The sequence below is a fragment of the Microcaecilia unicolor genome, chromosome 1 (assembly GCF_901765095.1).
Source record: "Microcaecilia unicolor chromosome 1, aMicUni1.1, whole genome shotgun sequence".
Lineage (NCBI taxonomy): Eukaryota > Metazoa > Chordata > Amphibia > Gymnophiona > Siphonopidae > Microcaecilia > Microcaecilia unicolor.
In genome coordinates this window covers 377,503,595-377,522,865 of record NC_044031.1, presented here as the reverse complement: position 1 = coordinate 377,522,865, position 19,271 = coordinate 377,503,595, and the positions used below count along the sequence as shown (strand labels likewise).

At 39.6% G+C, this 19,271-nt stretch overlaps 1 protein-coding gene across 1 annotated transcript in view; it reads left to right on the top strand.

Moving 5' to 3' along the window:
* Positions 1 to 247: 247 nt before the first annotated feature.
* The window catches only part of CACNG2 (calcium voltage-gated channel auxiliary subunit gamma 2), a 468,811-nt gene continuing 449,787 nt past the window's right edge, over positions 248 to 19,271 (top strand). The window contains exon 1 of the mRNA XM_030220626.1: positions 248 to 458. Within this exon, the coding sequence (XP_030076486.1) occupies positions 248 to 458 (211 nt within the window). The remainder of the gene's footprint in view (positions 459 to 19,271) is intronic.

Genomic DNA, 19,271 nt, shown 5'->3' with positions numbered 1-19,271 from the left:
AAGGGATTAAGAGATATCTCATTTTGGGGGTTTCTTTCTTTCTTTTTTATATAGATAAAGATATACATACATACATATAAAATTGGAACTGTTCCTGTTAAAAAGCACCCTCCCAGTGATCTTTAAAATTTTCACCATTTCCGTGGGCTTTCATACAATATCTTCTCTTCTTTTTATACCTATTACATTGTTATTATTAACCTCCCCAGAATCAGAAGTCGGTTGGATATCTATAGAATGAAGAATTATGGGGCTGTTTGACAGAGGTGTTCAGATGCTTTTAACCACCGTTGGTGCTTTTGCTGCCTTCAGCTTGATGACCATTGCTGTGGGAACCGACTACTGGTTATACTCCAGAGGGGTTTGCAAGTCCAAATCTGTCAGTGAAAATGAAACCAGCAAAAAGAACGAAGAAGTCATGACCCATTCTGGACTATGGAGAACGTGCTGCCTAGAAGGTATTTGGTTCTGGATCCCTCCTCCCTTACCATGAAACAAATCCCAACACATTCCTCCATTTTCTCATTTCACGCTTTTTCATCGTGGAGCACGGATTAGTTATCTTAGTCACTGTGCAAAGAAAGGAAAGACACTCTCTCTCTCTCTCTCTCTCTCTCTCTCTCTCTCTCTCTCTCTCTCTCTCTCTCTCTCTCTCTCTCAAACATGCTCATTTGAATAGTCTCTTTTTATATGTATGTCTGGAAAAATAGGGTCATTTTACACTGTGCATCATTGTCCTCTGGCTGCGCTGACCAAACCAGGGTATGATCTCTGTTTTCATTCTGTTGTACTGTCGGTTGGTAAGAAAATCCTGGATGCAAATGTGCTTCTTATTAGCGAGTGTTGTTGAAAGAGTGAAACCGCACAATCCCTCTCCACCCTGCAAAAAATTTCAGTGCCCACCAAGAAATCCTCTCGTTTCTAACCAGTCTTATTTGGAAAATCCTTATTATCTCGACAGAGCTCGAGAGCATTTCGTAATATGTGCTAAAAAGCACTTCACATGTTGTCCTGAGGTTTCAGAACTGGGAAATGATAACAACACTGATCATGGGGTGGGGGGAGAGGGGGGTTGCGGGTTAAAGAGAACAGCAGAGCCGTTCCAGTGATGGGCACATTGCTTCTTCCAGCAGAACGGGGGTTGGGGTTTGGGGGAGAGTGGGGATAGATTTCCTCTGCAGCCGATTCCAGAATGGAGAAATTTGGGCATGTTTATGATTCATCCCGTAATTGGCTTTTTAAATTACACGCTTATTCCTTGCAAGTTGTGTGACGTTAAGGCAATAAAGCTTTCTTTTGAGCAAGCTACATACAGATTACTGAGCATGGGATTGATGGGGAAACACAGTTCCAAATATAAATACATATATACATACCTTTAAAAAAAAAAAAAAAACCGGAATGCTGCGGATCAAAAAAAAAAAATCAAGCAGCATCCTTCACTATGAGCGGTTCGGACCAGCAAGGTACACATGCGGAGACAGATACGTACACACAAGCCTATGAAAGCGGTACTATACAACTGCAAGTGCAAACGATGCAGCACGTCGAGTTTTTCTCTAAACTGGCATTAGATTACCAAATGTATCCTGATTAATGTTTCGCCAATACCAACGGCGCCGGGGGGGAGGGGGAGGGGGCACGATCTTACGATCTTGGAATGGCTGTGCCCGGGAAATTTGTGCTAAACCTCCCTTTTCTTGGTGCAAACGGTTGAGTGATGCCTGGACATGTTTTGAATAGCTAAGTGCCTTCATTGAACGATGGTCTCTTTGACGCATACTGCATTTGCCTGCCCTTTCTCCATCCAAGCCTGCCTGTTAACATAATCTGCAGAGAGGCACTATGCTGAATACTATATGCTCTCCCTAAGCCAGAAAATCAATATCAGGAAATTAATCGGCAATGTTTTAAATGCTCACCCCCCCCCCCTCCCTAAAAAGAGAAGATTCCCTTTTAATGTAGCTATTCATTGTATTTGTGCAAAGAGGCGTCTGCCTAATTAAACATTTATAGGGTCTTTTAAAGAAAAAAATGAAGTGGGTGGCTTTGGGAAGCCTTGCTGAAAAGCCGTCTATTTATTTACGTCGATAGGAGTATAGAAAAAAAGGACGAGACAGATGAGGAAGGAGTTTACCAAGACGAAATCGGTCTCAGGGTTATTATTATTATTATTTGTTTGTTTGTTTTTTGCCTACAGATGTTACACGTTTAACGTTCCGTTGTTCACTAGAACTCGAAAAAAAAAAATGTGTGTGCGCGTCTGTGAAACGTTTAACCATTGCTGTGCGTGTGTGCGTGTGTTTTTTAACAGTCACTTATTCCTTATTTTCGGGGAATGCTGGCTAGTAGAATCATAGAAAAGCACTTTAGCTCGCTGTCTCAAAAATGAGAAATTGTCGAAGTTGCATAGATTGCAAGGGCGTCTGAGGCAGAGGGACCGAGAAGGCAGACAGACGGACAGGCTGAAAGAATAAAAGCGAGAAACGACCGTAGCTCTCCTAACCATCCCTCCCAACTTTGGTGGATTCAGCACCTCCAGGAGATCTACAGTTTCTTCCTAATTGCTAAATGAAAGAGGCTTAGTGCATATGCTGAGCTTGAAAGCCCATTTCCATCTCGTACGATTGAATGGAGGGAAACAGATGGGGGAGGGAGTGAGAGAGGGAGAGAAAGCTTTATAAGATCTAGTCCGGTAGGTAAAATTATGCTTCTGATTACTGAAAGGGGATTGCAACTTTCTTTGCACTGTAATTACAAACTGTGATAGACATGGGATGATGTGGAGGGTAGGGTGGGACAACTAAAAACACCACAACTCTCAAACATAAGGAAAAACAAAGTTCTTCTTCCTAAGTCAATTTGACATTTTATTTCTTTTATCCATCCAACTTTGCTTTCTTTTAATACTCTGTTCCAGCAGAACAGTGTGAGTGCAGGTCTTACACTGCATGATTGGCAAAGCTTATGTTAAGATGGCATGTGTGTGTGTGTGACAGAGGGGGGGGGGGGAGGTTTACTTGCCCAAAACAAATGCAATAGTCTTACAAGGGGGGGGGGGGGCAGTAATCTTATAGACATCCTTAGGCCTTTCTTCTTAAGAATGACTGAATTGTGGCTCCATTTGTACAGAGATGGAGTTCTGAGGCTAAACTCAACATCCATTCTTCCTTCTATTTCCCCTTGCCTCATATTATATATTGCATGAAAAGAACTTGGATTGAGGAATGGCTGATATTATGTCAGTGAAAAGAAGAGTTCATGTTGTCCTTGTTCTGTCAGGATGTTCTACTGTCAAATGCAGAAAGAACATAAGAATAGCCATATTGTTTCAGACCAATGGTCCATCTAGCAGTATTCTGCTTCCAACAGTGGCTAATTTAGGGCAAAATAGTACCCGACAGAATCCCAAATAGTAGCAAGATTCATGCTACTTGTTCCCAGGAACAAGCAGTGGCGTTCCCTATGTCTATCTCAATAGCAGACTATGGACTTTCCCTCCAGGATCTTGTCCAAACTTTTTTTTAACCTAGATACACTAACTGCAGATACCACATCCTCTGGCAATGAGTTCCACAGCTTAACTATTCATTGAGTAAATATATATATATATATATTTCCTTCTTTCATATTAAAAGTAGTACCATTTAACTTCCTTGAGTGTCCCCCTAGTCTTTGTACTTTTTTGAAAGAGTAAAAAATCAATTTACATTTACCCATTCTACACCACTCAGTATTTTGTAGACCTCTATCATATCCTCCCCTCAGCCGTCAGTTCATCTGAGGATTCAGTGGTATTTATAAAGGATTGTAAATATTCTGTATGCTCAAGGGCACAAAGAAGAGATTGCATAACAGGAGAAAGTGGTAGTACTTCACAGGAAAATACCAATTCTTGTCCTAATGTCTATTTCAGTAGTTCCCAAACCTGGTCCTGGAGGCATCCCAGCCAGTCAGGGTTTCAGGATACCCACAATGAATATTCATGAGAGAGATTTGCATGCACTACCTCAATTACATGCAAATCTCTCTCATGAATATTCATTGGTATCCTGAAAACCTGACTGGCTGGGGTGCCTCCAGGACCAGGTTTGGGAACCACTGGTCTATTCTGCTCAAGAAAGACCCTCTCTCCATCTTGAAGGAGCTGTCTTACCTAGGATGAGATACTTATTTACCCTAGAGGTTCACGCCTTTTGCTTCACTAGTGAATTTGAAGTTTATTAATGGAGGTTTGCCTGAGCAATATGTTCTCTAAGGCAAGTATTATCAGCCCAGTCCTTGGGATACACCCACCAGTCAGGTTTTCAGGTTATCCACAATGAATATGCATGAAATAAATTTGCATATCATAAAGGTAGGCCATGCAAATTTATCTCATGCATATTTGTTGTGGGTATCCTAAATACCTGACTAGTTAGGTGTGTCCTGAGGACTAGGTTGAAAACCACTGTTCTAAGATGTTCCAGAATTCACCATCCAAGGATCATACCATAATCTAGCAATTTCAATGACAAGGGGAAGTAAGTTCAGTCCTCCATGGCTGAAACTGTGATATTGCTGCACCATCCTCAACAGTAGGAATATGGGATTAGACTACCACATATTTTAGAGAGAACATTGACTGAAGAGTAGATTTAATCTATATCTATTCACACATAAGATATGCTCCTGTCATGGCGCCAGTGGGTCAATTCAGTCCTATTGTTGCTCTAGAACAGTGGTTTCCAAACCTCTCCTGGGAAATCCCCAGCCAGTTGAGTTTTCAGGATATCTACAATAAATATGCATGAGAGTAATTTGCATGCAATGGAGGCAATACATGCAAATCTGTCTGATCTATATTAATTGTGAATATCATGAAAACCAGGTTTGGGTACCACTGGCCTAGAATAATCAATGTTTGCCCTTGTAACCTGGAAGTTAAGTTCTTTTGGCATTGCATCACACCTCATTCACCCTGGAGATACTTCTAATTACTTATTTGAACCTCTTTACTGCTCTGCTTCATAGCTAGGAGGTATATTATGGGTTGTCTATGGGTTTAATATTTGATACCTGTTCAAAGAGGAAGTTGTAGAGGCCGACTGAAACTGCTTTTTTCAGTTTTGACCAAAGATGCTACCAAAACCGTCTGAAAGCTTTCAGCCAAAACTGAAACTTCAGCCGAAATTTATCATCTGGTTTCAGCTGAAACCAAAACCGAAAACTCAAGTTTGGTTGTGTGAATGTGAACCAGTGTGAGTGATTAGGAATTGTCATAGCTTGCAGCCTGCATCCTTCTGCTAAAAAACACAGTATCCAAGCCAGAATATAACTTAAGTAATGAAAGACCCTATTTTACCTCCAAGCAAAATAATTTCCACATACATGGACTACAGCTAACTAAAACTAAAAACTTTTACAGTGGCTGACTTTGCGCCACACTCAGTGATAGAAAGGCTAAGTCCTAAGGAGGTTATCATCCCAAAGTTATAGACTCATATCCTTGCTACAATTTTGTATCAAAAACATTTGTTTGAAGCACTCTATTTACCATATAAACTACTATGCAAGATCATAAATGCATTACTTGTAATAGCAGTATAATAATAATAATATAAATCCCTGGTGGTCTAGTGGTATAGTCAGGGCAGGAGTGATGCCCCAGTCATGGCAACCATTTTGTGAGCAGAGTCAGAATGGGAAGGAGCAACTGGGGTTTGCTCCTGCCCCAACTACAACCCTAGACCACTAGAGATTGTAAGGTAGATCCAGAAGGTCTACAGGTGGGGGAGGAGGCACTCAGGAGGATCCAAGAAGACAGGCCACTCCTGTTCGGGGGGGGGGGGGGGGAGAAGGGAGACAAATGGGACAAAGCACAAATTCTTCCAATGAAAACTCATGGTTGTTTTTGGCCAAAACAGAAAACATGTCAGAAAGTAGAATAACCTTTCAGCTGAAACTGGGCTTTTGGGCTGGTTTCAACACCATATCGGAAACCGAAACCAAAATCCAGTTGGCCTCTAGCGAGTTGTTGGGTGCTGCTTCCATCAACCAGCTTTTACCATGTTAACAGTGACACAGTCGTAGGAGACCAGATCCCAAGGTCAAAATAAGGCCAGTGAAGAATTTATACCTGAAATGTATTTCCCAATGATAGGCTGTCCTAAATTTTAATCTAGGCTGGACTGATCCCATTATAATTCTGCTGTTATACAAAGTATTTGATCAGAAGAATAAACTGTCTGAAACAGAAGCTACTTTAGGTGCTTTCCGCCACATTCTATACATGGTGCCTTACGTTGTGCATGCTAATTTGGCCGTGCAAGCTCTGTATATTGAATCCGGGGGTTAGTGGACAATTCTATAAAATAGCTGCTAACATTTACCCATGTATTACACTTGTAAATGTTTAGAATACCAGCATATAAGCATGTACTGTTTATTGTTTATTTGGAGCTTGATATACCACCAAATAAAGTGAATGGGTCAAGGCGGTTTGCAAAAAGGAAATTAGTGTAGAAGCTAGAAAAGAACACCAACATTTGAATAGGAAAGATTTTTAACAGTCACACACACATTCAGAAAGAGAAGAACAAAGAAAAGTGTGGCATTCCGCATTTTCAGGAATCAAACCCTGTCGCTGATTGTGCCGCCACAGCGCCAGAGGCCATTCTAAAATAGTGCATTTTTAGGGCAGTTTTGAATTTTGCACAAGAGGGTCATAAAGAGTAAAAGAGAAATGGGTCATGGATTTGACATACCCCCTCTCTGTGATACAACCAAAGCAGTTTACATATATTACACTTTTCTTTGCATTGATTCATTAATGACTTCACCAGAAAGTAAACCAAGAGGTGGGTCACTGAATAGCAAACTAAAAAATGTGGTGTGAACATTAACTATCTTAACCATGCACTCTACAAATCAGTATTAGGAACCACTTCAAGATTGTAATGAGATGCAGAGTATACACATATTAAAAGACCCGTTCTAAAACCAGCAGTCCTTGTTTTCTATCACTAAATCCTCCACACTGTGGCAGTAATTTTAGCATTTTCCATGTGTAAAGCATATCTGACATGTGGAAATGGGCTGTTATAAATTGCGTGTGGCTATACATACATAAAGTGCAGGCATGCCACAAGATCGTGCCTAGTTATTCGCAATCTGTGCAGGTGTTCCCGGGCTGAGCTGAGGCAGAGTTGTGATGTCCACGTATATTTTGTAAAATAAACATGTAGACATGTGTAGGGTAATTTTATATGTCCAATGCAAATTGAGACGAGTCAGTAACTCACAATGAATAGCCAAAAAAAGGGAAAAAGAGCTCAGACACCCAAACACTAATCGTTCAGTGTCTTACTTATTGTAGCCGTTCATTGGTCATAAACCTTGTGACTTTTTCTGAAATTTTGCAATACTTGTGCATCAGTCTTCAATATGCTTTGTGCCTTTAAAACCTTATACTACAAAATTTAATACCGCAACAGCCAAACATTTAGCAAAAAAGAAACAGTTAGCTTATCGCCTGATGGTGGCCCAACCGTTTCACTTATCAGGCTTTCTCAGGGGTGCCGTTTTTATTGACATAATCTTAACACATAAAGAAGCACAAAAGGGCCTTCAGGAATGGAGCAATCAAGAGTACTTTAATAAATAGACCTGTCACAGGTTGTGTTTCGGGGTACATACGCCTGCATCAGGGGTCTGACAAAGAAACATTAAAATGCATTATAAATAAAATAACGAAAAGTCAAACTTAGATTACATCAATAACATACATATAAGAGTTTATGATGAACTGATGTCCATGTGAAATGAAAGGTTTTACGTGAAAAAGTGATCACTAATATAGGTAACGTATTCTGTGCTGAAAAGGAACATGCTTAACAATAATAGAGATAATACAGTGTGGATTTTAACCATGATGCACTTATGAATTCCACCCACAGGCTTGTTATTTTCACCTTTTGCACATCTTATTATATATGTTTTTATCATTTTTAATTATGTAGTATGTACATACATTCACCTATCCAGTCTTACTGCATACTGCCTTCTGACACTTGTTGTGCATGAATCCACACTGTATTGTCACTATTATTGTTAAGCATATTCCTTTTCAGCACAGAATATGCGTTACATATGTTAGTATTCATTTTTTCATGCAAAACCTTTTATTTCGCATGGGCATCATATATACTCTTATATGTATGTTATTGGATATAATCTATGTTTGATTTCATGTTATTTAATGTTTCTTTGTCAGACCCTGATGCAGACATATGTTTTGGTGATTGCAAAATTAAGTTTTGAAGTACAAGGTTTTAAAGGCACAAAGCATATTGAAGATTGAAGCATGAGTATTGCAAAATTATAAAAAAAAGCCTCAAGGTTTTTGACCGATGAATGACTACAACACCCCAGTAAGACACTGAAGTATTAGTGTTTGGTTGTCTGAGCTCTTTTTTCCTTGTTTGGCTATTCATTGTGAGTTACTGTTTTTGGAACTTGTCTCAGTTTGTATTGGACATGTTGGATCATCATTAATCAGTACAAGTCTTTTCTCCATTTATGATTTTGACTTTAGGGTAATTTTATGACAGGCCACTGGATTCTGTATAGGTTGCCCAAATTTGGGCGCAGATCACAGATCTGTGCATAAACTAATTAGCTATTTAGGAAATCACAATCATTGGTGTTAACAAGCAATAATTAGGAGTTATGATCAGATCTGCCCTACACTTATTCTATAACATATGTGCCTAAATTTCATAGCGCACAATGTCAAAGAGGGCGTAGCAATAGGAGGGACAAGGGCAGGTCAAGGGCGTTCCCAGAATTTAGGTTTGATGTTATAGAATATTTTGATTTATGTGCCTATCTGCTATTAGTTGGGTGCCAGCATTTACACCAGCCTGTGGCAGGTGTAAATGCTTGTGTCCCGAGTTAGAAGCAAAATGCACGCTAATTTAGTATTCAGTAAGGTTATTCTGCACAGAACACCCTTTGCAAAATACTAGCAGAGCACCGATCATCATGGTGCTATCTTTGGGCACCATTTATCGAATTCACCCCCGAATGCCTAGGATAAGAAGGTAAGAAATAAGTAGCAGGCAAGAACTTTAACACCAACCCTAGGACAAGTGAAAATCTCTGCACCAATATTTATCATGTGCACATATAAGTTAAAGCATTTTATAAACTATGCAAATACTTGGGTGTTGTGGGCAGTTACTTGGTGTAAATGCCAATGCTTAAATTAGGTGCAGACCAGGTGTATTCTTTAATCACAAGCAGAGATTCTAGAAACGCCCATGACCCATCCATTCCATGCCCACGGCCATGCTCCCTTTTCAACTATGCAACTTAGAATTTATGCGCATCATGTGACAGAATACGCTTAGACAGTTCTGTACTAAATTCTAATTAATGACAAATTAGTGTCAATGATCGCTTAAGTGGCAATTATCGGCGATGAATTGGCTTGTTAGCTAATTAAGTTCTTTGTGCAAATCCAGAAGATGACTGGATTTGCACATACAACTTAAGTTGCGCTATATAGAATCCGGGGGGGGTACATGCTTAAATAATGACATATATGCATGTGTATGTGCACATATGAGTGTGTCAATGTGGCCTTACCACATTTAGGCAATTGCACGTACATCAGCTCTGTGGCTGGTGCAAGTGTGGAAACCTACATGTCAGACATGCCAATATCAGGGTATGCTAATATTCTGTTCCAGTCCTCAGGATACATCTAGCCAGTCGGGTTTTCAGGATATCCACAATGAATACGCTGACTTTATATGTATATGTAATACAAGTGTCTTTGTCTATCACCTTATGGGGCAGGATTAACTCCAGCAGTGACATCTATCAGGCTTGATTTTAATATTACATGTTATATGAAAGTTTGTAATGATCTTTATTAAAGTTGTAATTGATATGAACAAAGATGGTTTTCAATGATTATTAAAAGCACAATGAATATGCATGAGATAAATTTGCATACAATGAAGGTAGGGAATGTGAATCTATCTCATGCATATTCATTGTGGGTAGATCAACAAAGCAGACCGTAATGAGAAAAATATAATTTATTAATTAATATTAAAAATTATATACAAAACAGCCCGACACAGGCCGTGTTTCGCCCAGCAGGGCTGCTTCAGGGGCTACACAACGATCCTCTACTGTCAAAGTATATCAGATTTGATTAAACCAAATGTACTGAAGACCGCAGTTGTGAATCTTCTAGTATATATATTGAAAAAAACAGCTTAACCGAATAAACCAGAAAAATGTGCTGACATAAAATACGTCGGACACTCTCTTGATTTTCAGCGTTGCCAGAATATTTGGTTGAGCTGTTTTTTTCAATATATATACTAGAAGATTCACAACTGCGGTCTTCAGTACATTTGGTTTAATCAAATCTGATATACTTTGACAGTAGAGGATCGTTGTGTAGCCCCTGAAGCAGCCCTGCTGGGCGAAACACGGCCTGTGTCGGGCTGTTTTGTATATAATTTTTAATATTAATTAATAAATTTTATTTTTCTCATTACGATCTGCTTTGTTGATTTTCCATCTTGGAGTTTGCAGACCATCTGCCCTTTTGCTTTCTTGGACCTATTCATTGTGGGTATCCTGAAAACCTGACGAGCTAGGGGTGTCCCAAGGACAGAGAACCGCTTTTCTATAGAATTAAAGAATGGGCGGCTGCTGCCCAGCCTCAAGACATGTAAGATGGAGATGGCCAGTCATAGAACTACCCCCTTGACGTCTTAAGGCAAACTATTTTCAAAAGTAATGTAAAAAATAAATACATTTTGTCTTTTGGACCACAACTGAGTAAAATGTAAACAGTCTACTAGATTTTCACATGTATAGTCATAGCAGCATTGTTCCATTTATTTGTGGAATACCATAGGGCAGTCATTCCCAACCCAGTTCTCGGTGTACTCCTAGTCCAATTGGGTTCTCAGGATATTCACAATAAATATTCATGAGTTAGATTTGCATGCAGTTGAGGCACTGCATGCCAATCTCTCTCATGCATATTCATTGTAGATATACTGAAAACCCAATGGGACTAAGTGTGCCCCAAGGACTGGGTTGGGAATGGATGCCATAGGGTTTGATTTTTTTTTAGGCTTAATAAGTCTAGAATCCATTTCAATTCCCCATATGCCTTGAAAAATAAAACGTTGTAAACTATTAATTTTCTACCACCTAGAAAACACAACAGTCAAAAAAAATATCTCTTGTGATTTCATACAAGAGTGAGTCAATCCAAGAGTGAGCCAATCCAATCAACTCCGATAATTGCCACTTAACAAACAATTATTGACATTAATTGCCATTAATTAGAATGTACGCACATAGCTTACTAGGCATAATCTGTAAAGTGGTGCGCGTAAATTCGAATGCCATGGGTATGGAATGGGCAGACCGTAGGCATTCCAGAAACATACATGCACAATTATAGAATATTCCTGGTCCATGCCTAACTTAGGCACTAGTATTTATGCCAAGTTTTACTTGACATAAATAGATGCGCCTAGAGTTAGGCGCAAGTATGGCCGTTAGGTGTAGCTTATAAACTGGCTCAGTGTATTCTATAGGTTTACAGAATATGCCTGGGTGAAAATATTTTTGGCACCAATTTTTCATGCACCATATATAGGGGGTCTTTTACTAAAGCTTTGCTTGAGTTATCTGCAGCAGGGCCCATAGGAATGAAGTGGGCCCTGCTGCAGATAACTTGAGCTAAGCTTTAGTAAAAGACCCCATGTAATCTAGTTCTAAGGGGGGAAATTATCAACATGGGCTAGCATTGAAAAGGGTTATTTTAGCACAAGGTCTCATTGCATAAAAAAGAACCCTGTGCTAGTATAACCTGACTTGTAGAAAAATAATATGACATAAGAGTAGCTCACATTGATAAATTTCCCCCAAAATCATAAAATAACATGGACATCACTTGTGCAGAGAGAAATTATTTTATTTTCTTCCAAAAAGAACATGAGGCAACTCACCCTCATACAAAATCTAACTTGATGAATAGCTTGAACACTAGTGTGCTGTAAATGTTCTCGCTGTAGCCTCTCAGAAACATAAGTGACTATCACATAGGAGCTACTGGGAGATATCATTCCATGAATAGATGTAAACATCAACAAGATTTTGTATCTGATTCGTTGCACAGTTGGAAGCCAATGAGCTTCTAAAAGATCAGGGTATAATCCCCCTAATTCTATAAAGTGATCAAAACTTGCACACAAAATTTGCATGCCCAATTTGCGTGCACAATTTAATTTAATAATGAGCTACTTAGCACCATTAATTAGCTTTTTAACAAGCACTTATTGGCACTAAGTGTATATATAATTGGAACACCCGCGCCTAAATTGTATGAATGAGCAAAAAGAAGGAGCACGGAAATGGAAAGATCTTGAATGGAACGGGGTTCTTCCTAGCATTTGTACGCATTGTTATAGAATAATGGGGATACTCACCCAATTTAGGCATGTGCATTTGCACCACATTTCAGTTGGTGCAAATGGTCATGCCTAACGACCATTCCCTCTGGTCTCCAGCACCATTTTGAGGCTCATTCTGGGGCTCCTGAAGAAGATTACAAAATGGAGTTCTGTAGATCCATCAGTTGGAGAGTTTTTACTACCAATCTGTTGATTTTCAGATAAGTTATTTTTAGATAAGCAAGTTTTCTAGTGACTGTAATGCTGTATTGAATTTTTGTAGTTTTTGATATTTTGGAGTCTTTATATTCTTTTTGGGGACAATTCCTTTATATTTGGGATATTTTCACTTATTTCACATTCTCACACACACGAGAATGGTGAACTCAATGATGTATCTGGACACCAAATGTAAGAGCCTGAAATAGATGGCTCAGAGTTCTTGTTGCCTATGTAAGCTTTAGACGTGTGGGCGTCTCAGCTTAGATAACTGAAAGTCACCATTCTCTTCATATGAATTTACCATTATTTGTTGTAATGTTTCATCTCTGTTCTTATTGTTTTGGGGATATTTTCTTTTTTATTAGGCATGAGTCCCACGCATAACCGCTATTCTATGAACCGTACCTAACTTTAAGCACAGATTATAGAATAGCGCTTTTTTTCGGTACCATATATAGAATTCATCCCAATATAAGCATAATGAGGCAAGGTCAAGAACACCTTCACAGCAGAACTCTGCACAATCTGAAGGGCTTTAAGAGTGGTGTTCAGAAGAGCAGAAAAAACAATGATAACATAATCAAAACATGGATTAAAAAGCTTGAAAAATAGCATGAAAATCATTAAGTGACAAGTAAGACTAGAGTAGCCCTATGCAACATTTGAATTTTACAAAGGGCACAGGGCTGGTCTTAGCAATTGCGGGACCCTGTGCAGACCAGTTAGGTGGGGTCCCCCCACCTAGCCCCACCCCTTGTTGACAAGATGCATTTTAAACATTTTTTTTAATTTCAAATAAAGACAAATCAAGCAAAACTTGTACAGAAAAACATTCAAATATGCACAATGCTATCATAGGAAACCTTTGGGTTTAAAAAGCATGTGCATGTAAGGACTAGATAAATTAATTAAAACAAATCCGCTTAATATGTAATACTTGGTAGCAATATTGAAATTGAATATTCACATGGCTGCCTGAGCCAACAGTCTCGGCAGCCATTTTTAAAGAGCGATGCGGCAACAAGGCATCAGCGCTGGCGGCGGACAGGAAAGACTGGGGATCTTTCCTGCCCTGAAGACTCCACTACACCACCAGGGCGGCCTCAGCTATGTGCCAGGAGGGCACCCTGCAGCTCGGGGGAGGGGAGGCAAGGAGTCAGATTGGTGGGGAGCAGGAGGAGCGCCACGGGGCCCTGTGTGACCGCTCCTCTTGCCCCTGCCTAAGACCAGCCCTGAAAGGGCAGATTGGACAACTTTGTTTACAAAATGTTTTAAGGACAGATATACATCTAGAATAATCAACTCCTGATTTGGCCCAAACAGAAATGCCATTCAACCTAATGAATGATAGTGCTACTGGTTATTTTACTGAAGATTCAAGCAGAACTTCAGACTTACTAAAGTTTATAACCAAACCATGTTATGCTAACCAATTGACTATTGCTTGATAACACACAGTAGTGGAGGTCCTTCCAAATCTTTCAGTAACACAGACACGAACATAAATCATAATGTCATCCACAAAGAAGTGATAGTTCACCCCATAACTTTTTATAATACCACATAAAGGCTGCAAGTAAATGTTAAACAACACAGATCAACAGGAGCCCTGATGAATCCTTTACCTAATTTCATTCCATGCTGAAAACTGACCATCCACAGGGGCCTGCTGCAATCGACCTGTTAAATATGATTGAAACTGGTTTAAAACTGCTCACCTTATATCCCTAGACAATACAGTTGTTGTAACAAATGGTGAATATCAAAATATCCCAAAAAAATCATGAGGTATCAGACAATGTAAGAAACCAAATTCTAGTTCCATATCCTTCCCTAAATTCATATTGTAGAACAGGGGTGGGCAAGCATGGTCCTCGAGGGCCACAACCCAGTCAGGTTTTCAAGATTTCCATAATTAATATGCTCGAGATTGGTTTGCATGTATTATTTCCATTGTATGCAAATTGATCTCATGATATTTTCATTGTTTCAATCTTGAAAACTCGACTGGGTCGTGGCTTTCAAGAACCATGGGGCCCACCCCTGTTGTAAAGGGTCAGCTGGAGCATGTTGATCATTACAAGATTGTAACTGCAGAAAAACTACCCTTTCTAGAATGTTTGCAAGGAAAAACAGAGATGGGTAGTAAGAGTTAAGGTTAAGGATTCTGATTCTTCTTCAACATAGGATGAAGAGAAGCTCTTTTTTTTTTATTAACAAAAGAACCTTATCCTTAATTAAGAATAACAAGACATAGGGCCAGATTCAGTAAATGGCATCTAAAATGTATGAGTGTTGGAATAACATGCACTGCACTATTCTATAAACTGCATCTACAATAAGACTCGGTTTGTAGAATTTATTTATTTATTTGGATTTTGCTCACACCTTTTTCCTTAGTAGCTCAAAGTGAGTTACATTCAGGCACACTGGGTATATTAGCGCATAGGCTGGGGGATCATGTGTACATTTAGGCATGACTGTTTACGCCACTGAAAACCTGGTGTAGATACCCACACCTAAATGTATGCACACTTCCCCAAATTCTATAACAATACATGTACATTTGATTGATGCCCACAAAACACCTACACTCTTCCCACGGCCATGCCCCCTTTTCAGCTATGTGTATTAGAATTTACTTGCACCTCTTTTTAGAATACACCTAAAAAGAAGCACACATAAATTCCAATTATTGCCAATTAGTGATAATAATTGGTTATCAGCCAATTATCAACACTAATTAGATTATTACTCAATTGGGTAGCACAAGTAAATTGGCCATGTGCACAATGTAATGCGAAATACTTGCCGTGCCTTATATAGAATGCGGTCCATAGTGTGTACACAATCAGGTATTAAGTCACTCATGCTCTCACAGCCTTCGTACATTTATCGATATCCTCAAGCGATATTGGAAAAACTCAGATCATAAATAGGAGAACCTAAAACAGGTTCTGAATCCAATCACAGAACAGTGTAGCCAGATTACATAAGGAGGACCAAAGCAAAATTGCTTTGTTCAAAAAATAAGTGGCTAAGCCATCCAGAGAGAATGGACAAGAGACAGACTCATCAGTGGGGTGGTGTTAAATCCTGGACTATATTAAATAATTCACACAGACCATGAAGTATGGAAAGCAATTGCATAAAATATTGCTTTTTCCTCTCATCAATCAACACGTGTATGCTTTTAAGCTATCCTGGTAGCTCTCTTGTCCTCAGGACACTTATTTTCACAATTTGGTCTCATTACACTGTAATTTCAATTTCATACCACATAAATTCTCTGAATACCACAGGACAAACACAAGACTTACTGATAGCCGCTATGCATTTTTCCCAAACATGACAGTGATTGATAGTAGATGTGGAGTTTGAAGGTAATAAAAGTTCTTGTTTTTTTGAACACATGGTCTTTGGTTGCCTTCACCCCTGCCAGGACCCTAGGAGGAGAGGGGATATCCTGGAAAAACCAGATAACCTAAGGCTGAGTTATTGTCAACCAAAGGCAAGCAACTATTTGAGAGGAGTGCTCCGGGTGGGCAAGGGGAGCCCAGGTTCAGAGCAGGAACAGGAAAAAGCCTGTTCAAGGCCAGAGGGTGCAGCCCATTGAGATGAGGACAGGCAATGAGAGCTGATCCTGGAGGAGTTTGCTGGTGACAATCAATGCTATCTGCACCGCCTCGGATTACAAAGCCCAAAGGGATAGGTGTTGGACTGGAGGAGTTGTAAATTTGTACATATTTTTTAGGAGTGCTGAGCGAAGTCATTTAGGGGGTCTTTTACAAAGGTGTGGTAGGGTTGTTAGTGTGCACTAAACGCTAGAAACAACCATAGGATTATATGTGCGTCTCTAGTGTTTAGTGCACTCTTATTTTTAGCATGCGCTAAAAACACTAGTGCGCCTTTGTAAAAGGTCTACTCAGTTAGTGGATAAGTCTGTACCAAATAGTCATGGATGGACAGAAAACCTCTTAAACCAAATGCTGACTGTACATAAGGATTTTTTTTTTTTAGTTTGGATTAAATGCCTGTTGCAGAGTTCAGTAAAGTCTTGCATAAAAGATAATTCCTTGGTGTACGGAGTATTCCTTGAGAGAGAGAGTGAAGAGCTGCTCCCAGATTGCTAAAGGATACTCAAGAAAAAGCCCAGCCTAACATCCTATGGCCTTCCAGATCCTTATCCGGCCCTGGCCTGCACCCAAGCTCAAGTAAGAGAGACTGGACTGTGTGGAAAGAGTGAGTGGAGAAAAAGTAGAAAAGGATATCTGTTTGTGGCCCAGGTCGGTATCAGTGGAAGAACTGAGCTGGCCAGTGAGACCCAGGTTACACAAAGTAATGTATTTTGAGTGTATCAAGATGGCATCCACGTGATAGGGAAGCATTTAAACCTCCTTGGGTAGACGACTTCAGCCTTATCACATGATACCGTCTTCTGTCAATCCAACCTCCTTGAGTACACACCCCAGATAGGTATATATTAATCCCCAGATTCTATAAACAGTGCTCACACTTGTGTGTGCAATTCAATTGAGTAACAAGCAAATTAGCACCAATAATTGGGCACTAACGATAAATTATTGGTATTAATTGGCAACAATTTAGATTTGTGTGCACATCTTGTTACACACCGTTCTATAAAGATGCATGCACTTATGTTTTAGTGCATAACTGAAAGGGGCTTGGTCAGGGCAGGGACATGGGTGGGTCAGGAGCTTTCACTAAAGATGCGTACAGGATTATAGAATTTGGGGGATCTGCGCCTAACTTATATGCGGGGATTTACACTGGGTTTCAGTTGGTATAAATCCTTGGGCCGAAAAATGGGCTCAACTCGGATTACTATTTATAGAGTAGTGCTCAGCCCTCATTTTTTTTCATTATACAAATTTGGGAGCCATTTATTGAATCTAGTCCTAAGCGACTATAGTGAATTTTTCATAGAATATCACCTAGCAAATATGTGCATAAATGGCAATTAATGTCATCATTTATGCACATATGTGTTGCCAGTTAAAAAAGTTGTGTGCGCTATTTTGGCACCTAAATTATAGGCACCCTTTATAGAGTTGCGCTGTATGATCTTGAAAGGAAAGGCAAGGGGAATCCAAGGAGACTTATCTCACTAGATTTCAACTCCAGTCCTTAGGACTTCCAAACAGATATACAGTGGTTCCCTATGATAATACACCACTCAATAACACAAATCCACTTATAACACAACTGTTTCTTGGCTCCCTCTTTTTTTACATACAGTTCCTCTTGGTTGCAGTCCTTAGCTACACTGGGAGAGCCCCCCCCCCCCCCCCCCCCCCCCGTAACTGAATGAAAACCACTCCAGCCAATGTCCCACCCCCTTCCCTACATGAAATATACTGCAGTCAATGTCTAGCTATGCTTCCCTCATGAAAAACACTTAATCTAATATCTAGCTACGCCAGGGTAGGCCTGTGAATGCTGTCTTGGTTTGTAGCGAATATATTTTTTGCAGCAGATCAATTTTTGGTTCAATTCTGTTCATGTTTCATTGACCCCGATATAATGCGACCCTGCATTTAACATGATGATATTTTATGGATCCCAAACTTCGCATTATAATGAGGTTCCATTTCAGGTTCAGAATTCATGCAAGTCAAACAGGTTTTTACAGAAACAGACAGAGAAATATCTTTTCTGACCTTAGTTGCTTGCAGTTGGCAGAATGAAGAAAATGAAGCATAACACCTGGATAAGAATCAACCCCAATGTATTATGGAGTGATTTCTCAATTATGATGACCTGTCTTCCACCAGAATCACCAGAAACAGCTGCTGAAATGTGGGTTCTTTCACAAGGCTAAACTCAATGGACAACTGCATTTCACCACAATGCATCACTGATATAAAATAATTAGCAAAACTTTATACTATGACTTTATAGGGCCCAGTAAATCCATAGTGATATCAAATACACATATATTTTTTTCTTTTAATCTTGAAAGAAAATAAAAGGTATTGACTAGGAAGGAGGCAGTTTTTAGAACAGGTTGCTTGCATACAAGTGGTTCTGCTTGAGAGATGGGGCTGCCTGTAGTGATGACATACATTATATGAGCTTTGAAATTGGATTTAGCATTCTAGGGATGCTTATAAATAGAAAACACAGACGAATTATGAGAGTGACCTTTAAAACGTATGCTTTCTAGATCGAGTATTATGTACTGTTAACTTTGACACTATTTTTCAAATGGGGAGTGCGTATCCTCATAAAACAAAGTTTGCTGGGTCTCTCCAATTGCAGTTGAGTTATTTTATGCCTTTCTTTTTCTTTTTCCTGAAATGTTCTCAACCTTTTGCTGCTCCAGTGCTTCTTAAGAGGCTCCGGAACCTTCTGTTGATGGAAAGCTGCTGGTCACTATTCAAAAGCACTCATGCAGTCAACATTGGATGCTAACTGCATGAGTGCTTTTAAAATAAAAGGTTCAGTCAGTCCTAGGTAACAGATACATTTTGGTCAGATGACTCACTGTCGGCCAAATTCTACCCCCAAATTTGTATTTAAGAGGGGCTGAAGTAATCTGAGGCAGGGCCA